The following is a 14,296-nucleotide window of genomic DNA, read 5'->3' as shown; positions in this document are numbered from 1 at the left end:
AAAAAAATACATTCGGGGCTAGGGATGTGGCTCAAGCGGTAGAGCGCTCGCCTGGCATGCGTGTGGCCCGGGTTCGATCCTCAGCACCACATACAAACAAAGATGTTGTGTCCGCCAAAAACTAAAAAAAAAAACAAAAATAAATACTAAAGTTCTCTCTCTCTCTGTCTCTCTTTAAAAAAAAATAAATAAATAAAAAATAAAATAAAAAAATACATTCTGTAGTCATTAGGGGTACTTTGTTGCATATGTCAATTGTTAATTATATTATTTAAATCTTACTGGTTTTTAATAAACCTATTATGTCAATTATTAAAATAGGTAAATTAAAAATCACCCAATGATTTTTCCTAGTATTTTTTTCTATTTATACATACTAAAGCTGAATTACATGTTAATTTTCTAACTTGTGTATTTTCCTGGTGAATTATATCCTCTCACTGTGAATTGTATCTTGGTAATATATTTTTGCTTTAAAGTTGTGATTAATGTTTTCATGGGATAAATTTTCCATTCATTTATTTTTAGTTTTTCTGTATTTTTATTTTTTAGATGTTTGTTAGATGCATAGCATAAAGTTTGAATTTTGATGGGTTTTGTCAATCCAATCTGATAATATTTGTCTTGTCACTGGAACACCTAGACTATTTACATTTAATGTAATTACCAACACATTTAGATTTGTTTCTGCCATTTAAAAGAAAGCCTTACTCAATTTTGTATATATTCGTTCACATATAATTTGTCTTAATATCACAGTAGATGTTAAAGGTTTTCAAACCTTGTTGTGTACAGCATACTAAAAACATTATCAAACCAACCCACAGAAATTATCATTCAGTGAGTCTTTTTAAATATGAATTTACTTATTTTGTTACTCCATTTATGCTATTAACTAATTAGCTCTCAACTCCAAACCTACTCTTCTATGTTCACAGACTCTGTGGCTGGAATTACAAACTAATTTCTTCTTTGTCACATGGCTTCCTTTTAGGTTCTATAAATAAGGGGTACTGTAAGGATACTGGAATGCTGGAAACAGAAGAAACTTTCCCCTTCCCATTTGTCTCCCATATTGTCAGAATCACCTTCACAATGGCTCTCCTGCTAGCTTTGGTAGTCTCCCAAGTTTTAGCTTTTCTCTGTCATTCTGCAGTATGTCTCTTCTAAGCTTCTAGGGCCTAGTAATCCCACCTTCTTTCTTTTAATGATCCTTTCCTTGTGGACATTTTCAGTTCTCCAAAACCTGTTTACCAATTCCTTACTGTTAAATTATTTCTTAAATTATATGGGTTTTTTTTTCCTGAGCTATAAGCATTTTTCTCTTGACTTGTTTCTATCTTTAATGATTATTCTACATACAGGCAAATAAGGCCGAAGTTAATCATTAGTTACCTTTACCTTTTGGCAGATTATATATTCCAAAAATGGCCACAGCAATATTGACAGTCTGCATGTTCTAGAAGCTTGCTCTCTTCAGTCTCCTTCAACATCTCCAAGAATGAGCCATACTGACATTTCCTCTTTCCTATCTTTCACTTTCTTGCATATTCTTTCTCTTGAAAAGCTTACCCATAGAATCCAAAGTAGCCCATATGGAGAAAAACGGAGCCTACCAATCTGTAGCCATCATCAAGTATCAGACATGTGAGTAAGCAAGGCTTCAGTTGGTTCCAGGCACTAGACTTTTTGAAATAAAAAGACAAGCCATTCTTGCCTGTGCTATGCCATATCAAATACTCACCAAATTCATGCACTGGATCATTTATGCACTATTTAGGCTTTGGAATTATTTATTTTACAGATATAATAACTACAAATCCCTCAAATTCACAACTTATGTACTACTATCATTTTATTTCTGTTGATGTTTTAATTCAGTTGTCATGTACTTCTATGCCTTTAATTCTGTAAGATTCTGTAAGACTGTTTAGTCAGTATTTATATGTTTACAAACATACATGTGTGCATATGTGTGTGTATATGTGTGTGTGTGTGTGTGTGATCACTTGATTAGCTCTTTCTTCCTTGTTCTGTTGGGTTTTTTTGTTTGTTTGCTTTTTTTGTTTTTTTGTTTGTTTGTTTGTTTGTTTGTTTGTTTGTTTGTATATGAAGCTAAATACTTGATCTGAACCTTGGTGTCTCTCCATAATGCATATGTTGAAATCCTAACCCCTGGGACAATGGTTTTGGGAGGTGAGTAGGTCATGTGGGCAGAGCCCTTACAAATGAGAACTGAGAGACTGCTCACCCCTATCTTGTGCAGTCACAGTGAGACGATACCATCTTTGAGCCAGAAAATGTGCCCTCATCAGATGTCAATCCTGCCAGTATCTTGGTCTTTTACTTCCCAACACATGGAACAGGAATAAATAATTTTTCTACTTACTATAAGTTACCCAGTTTATGGTCATTTGTTACAGCAACCTAAATGGACTAAGAAGACACCATCTAGGATAAATTATTGGCATACTTCCTTTAGAATTTAATTTTGTGTGAGTGCTTGGTGATGTGCTTGTTCATGATTTTTTTTTTTAATTTTTTATTGTTGGTTGTTCAAAACATTACAAATTTCTTGACATATCATATTACACACTTTGATTCAAGTGGGTTATGAACTCCCACCTTCACCCCATACACAGATTGCAGAATCACATCAGTTACACATCCATTGATTTACATATTGCCATACTAGTGTCTGTTGTGCTCCGCTGCCTTTCCCATCCTCATGATTTGTTTTCTGAAAATATCTCTATTTTCACCTAATTCTGCCAAAAAAAAAAAAAAGCTTTACCCATACTGGGGATTACACCCAGGGCCTCACTCTCATGAGTTATAACCCCAGCCCTGCAAAGATATTTCTGCTGAATACAGAATTCTTATTTGGTCTTTCATATCTTCAACACATTGGAGATAATTTTCCACTGTCTTATCACTTCCCTTGTTGCTGTTGTGTCAGCTGTGGAGCTTTCTTTTGCTTCTGCCAGCTAAATGTGTTGGCAGTCTCCTATTAGACTCTTCATCTTGGTTAGGCCTTGACTTTGATTTCTGTTTTCCTTGTCTATTCCCTTTCACTTAATTGCAGTCAATCATGTTGTCTCACCAACTTCATGAGTCTGTTTTTTACCTTAAGCATTATATTTTCTTACAGAGTACAAGAATTCACTGAATAGTTTGAGGTGAATTAAAAATTGAAGCACTAAGCCTCCTTATCCATATTTGGAGATCATTGAAAATAACAGTTATGTGTCTTTACATCAGTTAACACAATGAGGTTTATAAGTGTTCAATAAATTTCAATACTTACATTAATGCTCAGATTTTATATCCTACCCCTCATTATATCTGAGATTTCTCAGTAATTGAACTTGCCTCTCCTTTTAAAAGAAAGCCTTACTCAATTTTGTATATATTCATTCACATATAATTTGTCTTAATATCACAGTAGATGTTAAAGGTTTTCAAACCTTGTTGTGTACAGCATACTAAAAACATTATCAAACCAACCCACAGAAATTATCATTCAGTGAGTCTAAGTTATGCTTAGAACTCTATATTCTGATATTCCAGGTAAGTTACTGAATTAGTTTGCTAGAGCTGCCATAACAAATATACTTTGTAGTTTAAACACCAAAAATGTTCTCACACTTCTGAAGACTAAAAGTCTAGATTAAGATATCAGATCATTTTTTTTTCCCTGAGGCCACTCTCCTTGACTTGTAGGTGACCACTTCTCCCTCTGACTCTTGTAGTCTTTGCTTTGTATGTTTGCATCCTAATCATTTTTTATAAAGACACATCTTTATAAGATGTTGGAGCTAAAAGAACCTTAAGAATCTATTCTAACCCATTCATCTTTTCAGCTGAGGAAATCAATGAAGCCTATATAATTATCCCAGGACTATAATCCAGGTCATATCTTTTAATTCTTAGTTGATTCTATAAATGATTCCCAAAACTCCATCAAACTTGAGAATTTTGTTTTCAAAGAAAAAAATATGAAATAATATCACTGAGATTTTGATTCAGTAGATATAGTGTGGAGCAGAGGTGTCCATATTTTTAAGAAATTTTGATTATAATCAGCTGATACTGCATCATATTTGGTTTATTTATTTGCTTTTATTTTTTGTTTTTTTCTTGGTACTGGGATTGAACCCAGGGCATTCTCCCACTACCCCTAGTCCTTTTTGTTTTTCATTTTGAGACAAGGTCTCACTCAGTTACCCAGGCTGGTCTTGAAGTCACGACCTCCTGCCTTAGCCTCCTGACTCACTAGATTACAAGCATGTACCACCATTCCCAGTCACTGCATTGTATTTGTAAAACAAGATGATGTATAGCCTTAAAACCATTCTTATAAAGATTTATGGGTAAGTTTTGAACTAGCAAAAAGACGAAATCAGGGAAAAATACAGAAGTGAATCAATTTCATTTATTTCCAGCAACAAAATATGTGGCATAGGGGCTGGGGATGTGGCTCAAGTGGTAGCGCGCTCGCATGGTATGCGTGCGGCCCGGGTTCGATCCTCAGCACCACATACAAACAAAGATGTTGTGTCCGCCAATAACTAAAAATAAAAAAAATAAAATATGTGGCATAGAATATTTCCATTGGAAAAGGGCTTCTGATTCACTTTATGTGTCTAGCTTCCAGCTAGTTAATTTAAATGCCTTATATTTGATAAATTGGTCAAACAGATTTTTTTTTTAAATAGCCTTTTGAGGTTGTTTTGGAATTAGGATTTAGAACTAGAAAATCTGTTCTGAAGATTATATAGTTAAGTATCTAATTGAAGCCTAGAAATATAAACCTCCATTTACAAAGAATTATATGCTTTTGGCTTATATTAGTGCATTAAAACACATGTATCTACAAATGAACCCACAACCACAGCCTATGGTTTTTCCCTGGGTTTCATTCTGATAAAATAGTGAAGTTGTGTGCTACTTTAACTCTGATGTCCAAGTGAGTGACTTGGAAATTAACAATTAGGATAAAAGAGGTAATTTTCTTTAAAAATGAGATCTTTTGAAAACAAATTATCGAATTACATGAAAGCAGTTTCACATTTTATTTCATTCAGTGTGTGGATTTTTCTTCAGCTTCTCGATTATCCCTTCCATGTTGTGTTCTTGACCTAGAAATTACAAGTAGAAAAACTTGATTAATCAACGAACCAATATGGAATAACAAAGTGCTTTATATTTTCAATGGGAGTTTTTGGCTTGTACCCGAAACACTGGTGGTGTGTTTCATTGGTGGTTGTAAGGTAATAAGATGCTGAATACTAAGGTTTTTGTTTTGTTTTTATCCTAGATCTGTAACTAGGTTGCCAATAGTATTTGCCTAGGAAAAATTATTTTCCTTTTCTTTAATGTCCTAATCTGCCCTAGTATATTTTGAAGTGGCTTTGAAAATGCTAATTTTTGAAGTTGAGAAAAATAAATCAGGAAAAGTATCTGTGACCATTGTTCTTGCCTTCTGGTGTCAGACAGTTGAATGCTGACATGAGTTAACAAAGATCAAAGAAAATTCCATTTTATTTTATTTAGTATTTTATTGTCAACAGTAACTTTTTCCAAATCTCTAGATTGGAAAACTTATATGTTCTCTAATTCCCATTTCTCAGCTCAGGGAAAATAAAGTTAAGTGCTTTAGAAGTCCCAATGAAGCTTAGTTCATATTCCTGAAATAATGTTAGAGGTCCACAAAATTTTCTTAATGCTTCAGCGCTATTTGACAGTTTTAATTTTTGTAGCTTTTCTAGAAAGTTCTGTATTCCCATGTTTTCCATCCTGTTTTTGAAAATAAATGTTGTTCTACAGAAGATACTCTGATTATTTGAACTTTTTCTTCACATGCCTAATTTCATTTTACATCATTCCATATTCCAAACAAATCTGAAATGCAGCAAGAATGAGTAGTTTGTTCCTGAATACTAAGCAAATAGAACCAGGTCAGTCAGTCAGGTAGCAGAAGCAGTCTGGTTGTCTGTTTCTGAAGTCGTTGACATTTTACATCAAAAGCCTGTTTGTTCAATTATTTCTTTCTATTGTCTGTTTTCTCTTTCCTGGTCCTGCTCTCAGGTGGCCCCTACTCAAATGTGCTGTACTGTTGTATGAGCACCTAAAACCTCAAGAGAATATTCTTGGAAATAAGGAAGAGTTAGCTCAGGGAAGCAAGGAAAGAGTTGGAAATATTTTTATTTTCTCTCTCTAGAGAGATTGGGCAGCCCCAGTCTCACAGAAATGCATGACAGCACAGTGGCTCCAACTCTTCAAGAATTCCCATCTTGATGAACTGTGATGATGCATGCCTAAAATCAAACTATTGGGGAGACTGAACCAGGAAGATTGCAAGTTCAAGGTCAGCTTGGGCAACTTAGCAAGATTCTGTCTCAAAAATATAAAGGGTTGAGTCTATTCCTCAGTGATAGAGTGCTTACCCCCATCTGCAACGGAAAAAAAAAAAAAAAAGCCCTTTCTTTCTAGCTAGAAAACCAGGGAAAAATGATCCTTGGTGTAGCTGGAAACATGAGAGTTGGAAAAGAGTATCCCCTGGTTTTATATGTGATATTACACAAGTTCCAGGTTCATTTCAGTTGTGCATGCACAAAACAACAAAGGCTTTGAGAATTAAGATATAAACCATTGCCCAAGTCCAATGCTAATAATCCCTGAGGTATTCAAACCCAAAGTAACATAATAAAGACTTTGAAAACTTAACTGATTTGGAAGCACTTCCCACAGAAAATGAAATAGAACTAGTTCAATTTAATTGCCTCCTTAAATAAATAAATGCTCTAGAGAATTTCAACAGACCAAAAATGCCATGAAAATAATATCCAAAATGCTCAAGACACAATCCAAAATTATTTGATATTCAAAAGGTCAGAGAAATGTTGCCAATTCTCATAATTTTCCAATTTTCAAGGGAAAAGGCAACAGAAGCCAGTACTAATACATCCAAGATGTTGGAATTACTAGTTATGCTTCATGAAGTAGTCATAAACACTCTTAAGTCGCAAACTTTTAAACTTTTGCAATGAAAAAATGCCTGAAGTAAAAAATTCACTGAGCAAAGCACTTTGGTGCACACCTGTAACCCTAGAGGCAGGAGGATCACATTGTCTAGGCAAGCCTGGGCAACTTAGCCATATTCTGTCTCAAAATTTTTACAAAATGTTTGGTGAGGTAACTCAGTGATACAGCTCTTGAATCTGAGAAGCCCCTGGTTTCAATCCCCAGCATTAAAATTTTTTTCACTAAAATGTTTCTCAGACATGAAAATTTTAAATTATCAAATCAAATCCAAAAATACATTATAACCAAATGAGTTTATGTAAGATTTGGACAAAAACAGAAAATCAATATAACTCACCATAGTAACACCTGAAAGGAAAAACCATACGATCATCTCAATAGATGCAGAAAGATCATTTGACAAAATTTAACATTCACAGAACAGAGAAGATAGCAAATTAGAGGAAGAGTGTACTTCCCAGCAGCTCCTTAGCACCAGATTAAAAAGTGGAAAGGGCTGGGATTGTGGCTCAGCGGTAGAGCGCTCACCTAGCACAGGTGGGACCCAGGTTGGATCCTCGGCACCATATAAAAATAAAGGCATTGTGTTGTGTCCATCTACACCTAAAAAACAAATATTAAAAGAAAATGGGAAGACTGCTCCTCAGGTAGGTAACTGTGGTAACTACTGAAATTCAACACTGGACAGCAAAAGAAACCATAGGCACAGAAAATCATAAGCTCTGAATATAATATAAAAAAATAATAAAGTAGCTATGGCCTTCTGGGGAGAAGAGAACAGTACAGGGGAAAAAAAAAATTGGCTTGTGGAGTAGAGATGGAGGCTAATCTTAATGGACCCAGAGTCAATGGGAAAAGCTGTTGAGCAAAAAGCAACCAAAATCACTCAGCCCATAGGCCAGACAGTTTGAAGGGAAATGGGATCACTGGTGCAGGAATGATTTTTAAGCACTGCACAGCCACAAGCAGAGGCAGGAGATAGGGAACTTATAAAGGAAGTTGCCGTCTGACCCAGCAGTCACCTATTGTGGGCCCCAGAGTACAACTGAAATAAGTATAAAGAAAATTGTGCCCAGGGTATCTAGGCTCCAGATAGCAAGAAGGGAAAGCTCCCTTTGTTGCTAGCACCCCATAAGAGCTATTGAGGAGATAACCTATAGCAGCCATACAGGAGCAACTTCACTCCAGGGCTGCTACTGGGTAATTCACATCCATAGCAGTGAATGTGAAACCTGTGGAGGTTTAGATTTCACACCCAAAAGGTGGAATTTACAGGAGGCAAGACCCAAACATCCAACAGAAATGGGCATCTCCTAAGCAACAGGGAGTGTAGATCAAATCTCAAATCCACTGACAGAGTTCCAAGGGTCAACCAAGACCAAAACCTAGTAACTGGAACTTCCAAATTTAGAACTCTGCACCACCTCTACTACAAGAATGCACAATTTGTCTGCATTTAACAATCTATCCCACCACATACTGGGAGACAGGAAGCTGAGAGCTACTACAAGCAGCGCCGGCCCCTAGCCACAATGGCAGACAACTAAGTGAGGACCACAAAGACATTGGACTTAACAAACCCCAGCTGTTTACTCAAGGGTTACAGAGCCCAAAAATAAAAAGAATGAAAATCCCTCCTTGCCAATAATTTTGATCTCCTATGTGAAAAAAAAGCCCTTTATCTCTCATTAAGAATTTTTTCTTCATGTCCTTTTTTCCATATTTCCCCTCCCTAATATTTTACATTTAATTTTTAAATTTTTTCAAATGTTTCATTATCATTTTTTTACTTTTTTTCTATACTGCAAGATGGTGTGTATGTGGGTTTGTGAATGTGGGTGTTCTCACTTGCAAATAGGTTTAAATATATATATATATATATATGTGTGTGTGTGTGCATATATATTTATATAAATATACATATAATCTTACTTTCATTTCATTGCTTTCTTCTTCATTTATTATTTAGCCTTGGTTTGACTTAGCTGAGGTATAATTATACATAGGTTTGAATTGTCTTTTGATCTTATATTTGTTTGTCCTTTGGTTTTTGTCCCTCTTATTGCTCCTTCACTCTCTTCCCCAACTAATAGTCAATTTTTCCTGTTCCCTCTTCCTCTCATTCATTTTTTATTACTTTTAGTTATTCTCCTCCTTTACAGCTGTCATCTGCTACCTATCTTCTGCCTTGTTATTTAAATATTTCAGTATTTCAATATTCTCTTGCCTTGTTACCCTATTTTTCTTAAGAAACTGAACTCCCACTGAGAATTATATAGTTTATCTAATTCCTACACTACTCTTGTTGCTCTGATTATTAATACAGTGGATGACACAATAGATACCTGCTATTTAATGCCTGATCTAGTCTACATTTTTTTTGTTGGTGGTGCTGATGTTAAATGCTGACCCTACTATTCCTTTACAGGTGGCAATTAGTGTTACAGATATCAAAGTAGACAGGCCATTTATCTTAAGTCTGTACATATGTTGCTAACATTGGTACTATTCTTGGCTCCCCCATTCCTCTAAAGGGGTTTGGAAAGTGATAAGGGCACTTCAAGTTTACAGAGTAAAAATCAGGCTGAGAATATTTATAACAGCCAAGTAACAGCAAATCTCACCCCACATATGATCTAGCCACACCTGAGCCTTGACAGTATATCAACATATAGAATTAGGGAGGAAAAAAAACAAACCAACAACCAGGCCCCCCAAGGAAAAACAAGAGGGAAACCTCAAATTCTACTCCTAGAAATCTACTCATACATGAGACATAAGTCCCAGGGGGGGGGAAAGAAAAGGATAACTACACACAAAATGACATATATAAAAGAGGAAGGGGAATACATCTCAACTGATGCAGAAATCCAAGATCTGTGAAAACGTAAAGAAAGAGGCAAACAAATCGCTTCCCAAATTCACAGTCCCTGGCAAAGGACCCCAGGGACATGAAAATGGATGAAATTCCAGAGAAAGACTATTAAAAAACTGATTGTTAAAATGTTCAATGAACTAAAAGAATATATAAGGAATGAATTAAGCGATTAAAAACAGAAAATGAAAGACCATTTCAATAAGAAATGGAAATAGTGAAAAGAAACCAATCAGAACATCCAGAAATTGAAGACACAATGAATCAAATTAAAAATTTATGTAAAATCATCATGAATTAGGTTGCATAGAAAATAAAACTTCAGACCTTGGGGACAGGGTATATAATCTCAAACACTCAGTACGTAATAAAGGAAAAAATAAATAAAAGACCATGAACAGAATAGACAAAAACTCTGAAACAGCATCAAGAGAACAAACCTGAGAATTACTAGGATAAAAGAGAGCATAAATATATATGCTAAAGGCATTGAAAGCATCTTCAATGAGATAGTAACAGAAATTTTCCCCTATATTAGAAATGAGATAGACATTCACATACAGAAGACAAACTGGACACCAAATTGAGATCAGTGGCAGAAAAGGTCAGGATCAGAACAGAAACTCATGATCAAAATGCCTAACATAGAAAATAAGAAAAAAATATTAAAAGCTGCAAGAGAAAAATGTAAGGTCACTTAGAGGCAAACCGACAAGACTCACTTTAGCCTTTTCAACCAAGATCCTAAAATCAAAGAGGGCCTGGAATGAAATATTCCATTATCTAAAAGAAAACAGTTGCCTGCCAAGATTTCTGTGTCCAGCAAAGCTCTCTTTCAAAATTGATGAAAAAAATAAAAACTTTCCATGACAAGGATAAACTAAAAAAATTTATGACCAACAGGCCATCACTACAAAGAATACTCAAAAGATACACTGCACACAGAAGAACCCAGAAACAAACTCCAAAGCTCCCAAATAGGAATGAGTAGGTGTTGAGGAATTACAGATAAAGATTATATTTAGGACCAGCTACAAAATTTGGGAACCCCTTGTGCATAAATTAAGAATTTCAAAACAATGATAGAAGACCATTAAATCCAGCATGGGACCCTGTGCAATAGCACAGTTCACATACCCATGACATTAGAGAGGATAGAAAATCCAATATAACTTTCCTGCTGCGTGGATTATATTGTATCAGTTATCTAATGCTGTATAACAAGCTGCCCCAAAAACGTAATGGTTATTTTCAACAAGCATTTTATTTTATCATGATCTATGGGTCACAAATTCGGATTTGATTCAGTTGGGCAGTTCTACTTTCACTTGATGTCACTTATATGATTTGAAGTAACCAGTGGCTTGAGTGGGGCTGGATTGTCCCAGTGAGCCTTGGTCACACATCTGGTACTCTCAGCTAGGAGTGGCTTGACCTCTCTTCATCTCATCTCTAATCTTTAAAGATGATAATCCAGACTATAATGATGGAGGCAGAGAACTAGACTGCCTAGATCATCCAAATAATCAAGTGACTCCAGGTAATTATCAAGGAAGAACACAGTAAATGATAATGTCACTCTCACATGAGACCTCAGAGCAGCAAGGAAAAATGGTAGCTTCATGTTCTTGGACTAGCATTTATTTACTTATTTTAGGATTTTTTAAATTAAATTACAGACATAAAAATCAGTTAAGTTAGGCCTTTTGGTATAATACTTGGAATCACCATGCTGCTATTTACACAAAAATTCTCCTGGGATTTTTATTGGATTTGGTTAAATTTTCACACCAATTTTGGGAGAACAAAAAAGGATATCAGCTTCCTAATAAATTTTTAAAATGGTTATTAGTACAAGTAACTAATTCCTAACAGTCCCTGAGGATTTCCTAGTCTTCAAAATGCTTATCACAACAACATTCTATATTCTTGTAATAAATTCACTTTGGCCTAAATTAGGCATAGTTAGTTTCCTCTACTTGAAACAAATCATATCAGAGATTTTTGGTTTTCTTGTGATTTCCTTTTTTTTTAATTTTTAATATTTATTTTTTAGTTTTCAGCAAACACAACATCTTTGTTTGTATGTGGTGCTGAGGATCGAACCCGGGCCGCACGCATGCCAGGCATGCCAGGCGAGCACGCTACCACTTGAGCCACATCCCCAGCCTTGTGATTTCATTACTTCAGCAACAAAGTGAAGAACATACCAAGCTTGTCCTCATTTGAATATATAAATGGTCTTAAATTTCCTCGAGTCTCCTTCACAAAATAATCAATAACACTGAAAAGGTTTGGGAGTGTTACCTGTATAAAGAGAAAGTGAGAGAAGGCTCAGAGTCACCCAGGTAAAGAGTAAGATATGCTCAACTGTAATTTAATGAGGATTCTTGTGTATTTCCTGAAAATCATGTCAGTAATTTACTTCTGTAGCTTACTGACTAACCATAGTTTTCCTTACCCCTGTGTCTTATTTCTCCTTTCTGATAAACATGTTGCAGTTCTCTGTTGAGGAATTACCCCTTACCTATTGAGTACAATCTGGTGGACAATAATTAGCTACCTTGCTATCCTTCAATTAAGACATAAGAATTACTGAAGTTAGGCCAGAAATTTGAACTTGAGTAGAGGAACAAAAAAGAATAGCAGCTTTCTAATAAAATGGTTATTAGTACAAGTAACTAATTCCTAGTCAGTCCTGAGGATTTCCTAGCCTTCAGAATGTTTATCAAAACAACATTCTATATTCTTGTAATAAGTTCACTTTGGTCTAAATTAGGCATAGTTAGTTTTCTCTTCTTGAAACTAAAGAACACTTAAAGCCAGAGAATTTAAGCATTTTAATATCTCATTGTGTCAGGATAATTTACTGATCTAGGAGTAACTGAAATATAGCTTTACCCCCAACAAAAATTTTGTTGGTCACACAACTGGTGAAGTCTGCTTACATGTGAATATCCCAGGTAACCCTGAAGAGGAAAAAAATTCATCAAAATGCAATTTGGTTGAGTGACAGACAGGGTTGGGGAGAGTGAAAGAGGAAAGCAGCTGTGGAGACTAATGACAGAAACGAGTACCAGTCCACCAGTTACAAAGATGTACCAGTTACATTATTCTTCCTTGACCATAACTTGTAATCACTTGATTATTTGGATGATCCTGTAGCAACGAGTTCTCTGCCTCCTTAGTTAGAACTTTGTTTTAAAGCTTAGGAGGCATGGATCTGAGACATGAGAGGCACTGGGAGGCATTTATGGTGAAGATATAAGCAAGTCAAGTTACAGGAGTCAGCAGCTGCCTTGTTCTATAAGGGTTATGGGTAAAGTATAAAAAATTCGATCACACTATCCTTTTTCTGTTTGATCAACACAGTGGGCCTGGAGAAACAAAGAAATTCTTTAAGATTTACCAATTCCATTTAAGTGCTATTCAGAGACATTTTTCCGGGATCATCTTTCCTTTCTTACAGCCTAAAACTTAGCTGTATTCCTTTTTATTAGCATACTAGAACATAGGATACACCACCACATTTTCATCAGTTGAGACGAGTGTAAATAAATTTTCTCACCTGAATGAGAGGTATAATAATATCTACCTCAGACAAATGAAAAAGATTAAATTGTATATGTAAATTAGCTCTATGCCCAACATGGTATCAGGTAGTTAAGATTTGATATCTTTAGCCACATGATAAGTCAGCTAGGATGGGAGAAAGGTTGAAGACAAGGAAGAAACCCTTTCTTCACTGGTATGTTGCTATTAAGAGGGAATTTCTGAACTTTTGCATTGCAAGTTTTAGAAGACTAGTCATTTGCAGATTTCTTCCCATAGCACATTTTAATGCTTATATGTAAAATAGATGCTTAATAAAAATATTTTCTCTCCCTGAAACAATTATATTGATAAGAACTTCACAAGAAAACAGTGGAATTTTTAGAAGCAGATTATCTTCTACTTTACTTCTACCACCTGTCCTTGCATCTCACTTCTCACCCTAAATATCTTCCACCTGCAAGCCTCCTTAACTTGCCTATTTTTTGCCACTATATCCCTAAGGGGGGAAAAAAATCTGCTTTTCCATTCTTTATATTCTATAAAGATAAGTTTGGGAGGAATCAGGGAAAAGTTCATCAATAGCAAAGAAATATCTACTTACAGGTTTTTCCAGTTCAATAGTGTAGTTTTTCCCTATGCTCATCACTTTGTAGTGCTTGATTCTTGGCATGCTAAAATGAAACAAATGGTTAATCTCCATTTGATTATATGACTGAGCCAATGCAAACTCAAGTGAATATAAAATATGACCTATCTACTAAACCTATGTGCCCATGACTATAGTGGAGTGGGGTGGGGGTTGGGAAACCATCCCATCCC

At 35.4% G+C, this 14,296-nt stretch overlaps 2 protein-coding genes across 6 annotated transcripts in view; one reads left to right on the top strand and one right to left on the bottom strand.

Annotated features, from left to right (window-relative positions):
* Positions 1 to 2,431, top strand: part of Uba6 (ubiquitin like modifier activating enzyme 6) — an 87,500-nt gene extending 85,069 nt beyond the window's left edge. The window contains exon 35 of the mRNA XM_046428709.2: positions 995 to 2,431. The gene's annotated coding sequence lies outside the window, so the exon portion shown is untranslated. The remainder of the gene's footprint in view (positions 1 to 994) is intronic.
* A 1,984-nt stretch (positions 2,432 to 4,415) lies between these two features.
* The window catches only part of Stap1 (signal transducing adaptor family member 1), a 33,790-nt gene continuing 23,909 nt past the window's right edge, over positions 4,416 to 14,296 (bottom strand). For 2 of the 5 annotated variants that reach the window (XM_046428764.2, XM_058574056.1), the window contains 3 exons: positions 14,079 to 14,148; positions 12,133 to 12,229; positions 4,416 to 5,141 (listed from right to left, as the gene is read on the bottom strand). In XM_046428764.2, the coding sequence (XP_046284720.1) occupies positions 5,080 to 5,141; positions 12,133 to 12,229; positions 14,079 to 14,148 (229 nt within the window). In that variant the 3' untranslated portion in view covers positions 4,416 to 5,079. Of the gene's footprint in view, positions 5,142 to 12,132; positions 12,230 to 14,078; positions 14,149 to 14,296 lie in introns of those variants that run through there. The other 3 variants (XM_046428768.2, XM_046428766.2, XM_046428767.2) reach the window with 2 other exon arrangements.

Source organism: Marmota monax, unplaced genomic scaffold (assembly GCF_021218885.2).
Source record: "Marmota monax isolate L192 unplaced genomic scaffold, Marmota_monax_Labrador192_F-V1.1 WCK01_AAM20220418_F8-fsc00132, whole genome shotgun sequence".
NCBI classification, from domain to species: domain Eukaryota; kingdom Metazoa; phylum Chordata; class Mammalia; order Rodentia; family Sciuridae; genus Marmota; species Marmota monax.
Note: the sequence above shows the minus strand (reverse complement) of the source record. Positions and strands in the feature narration are given on the sequence as shown.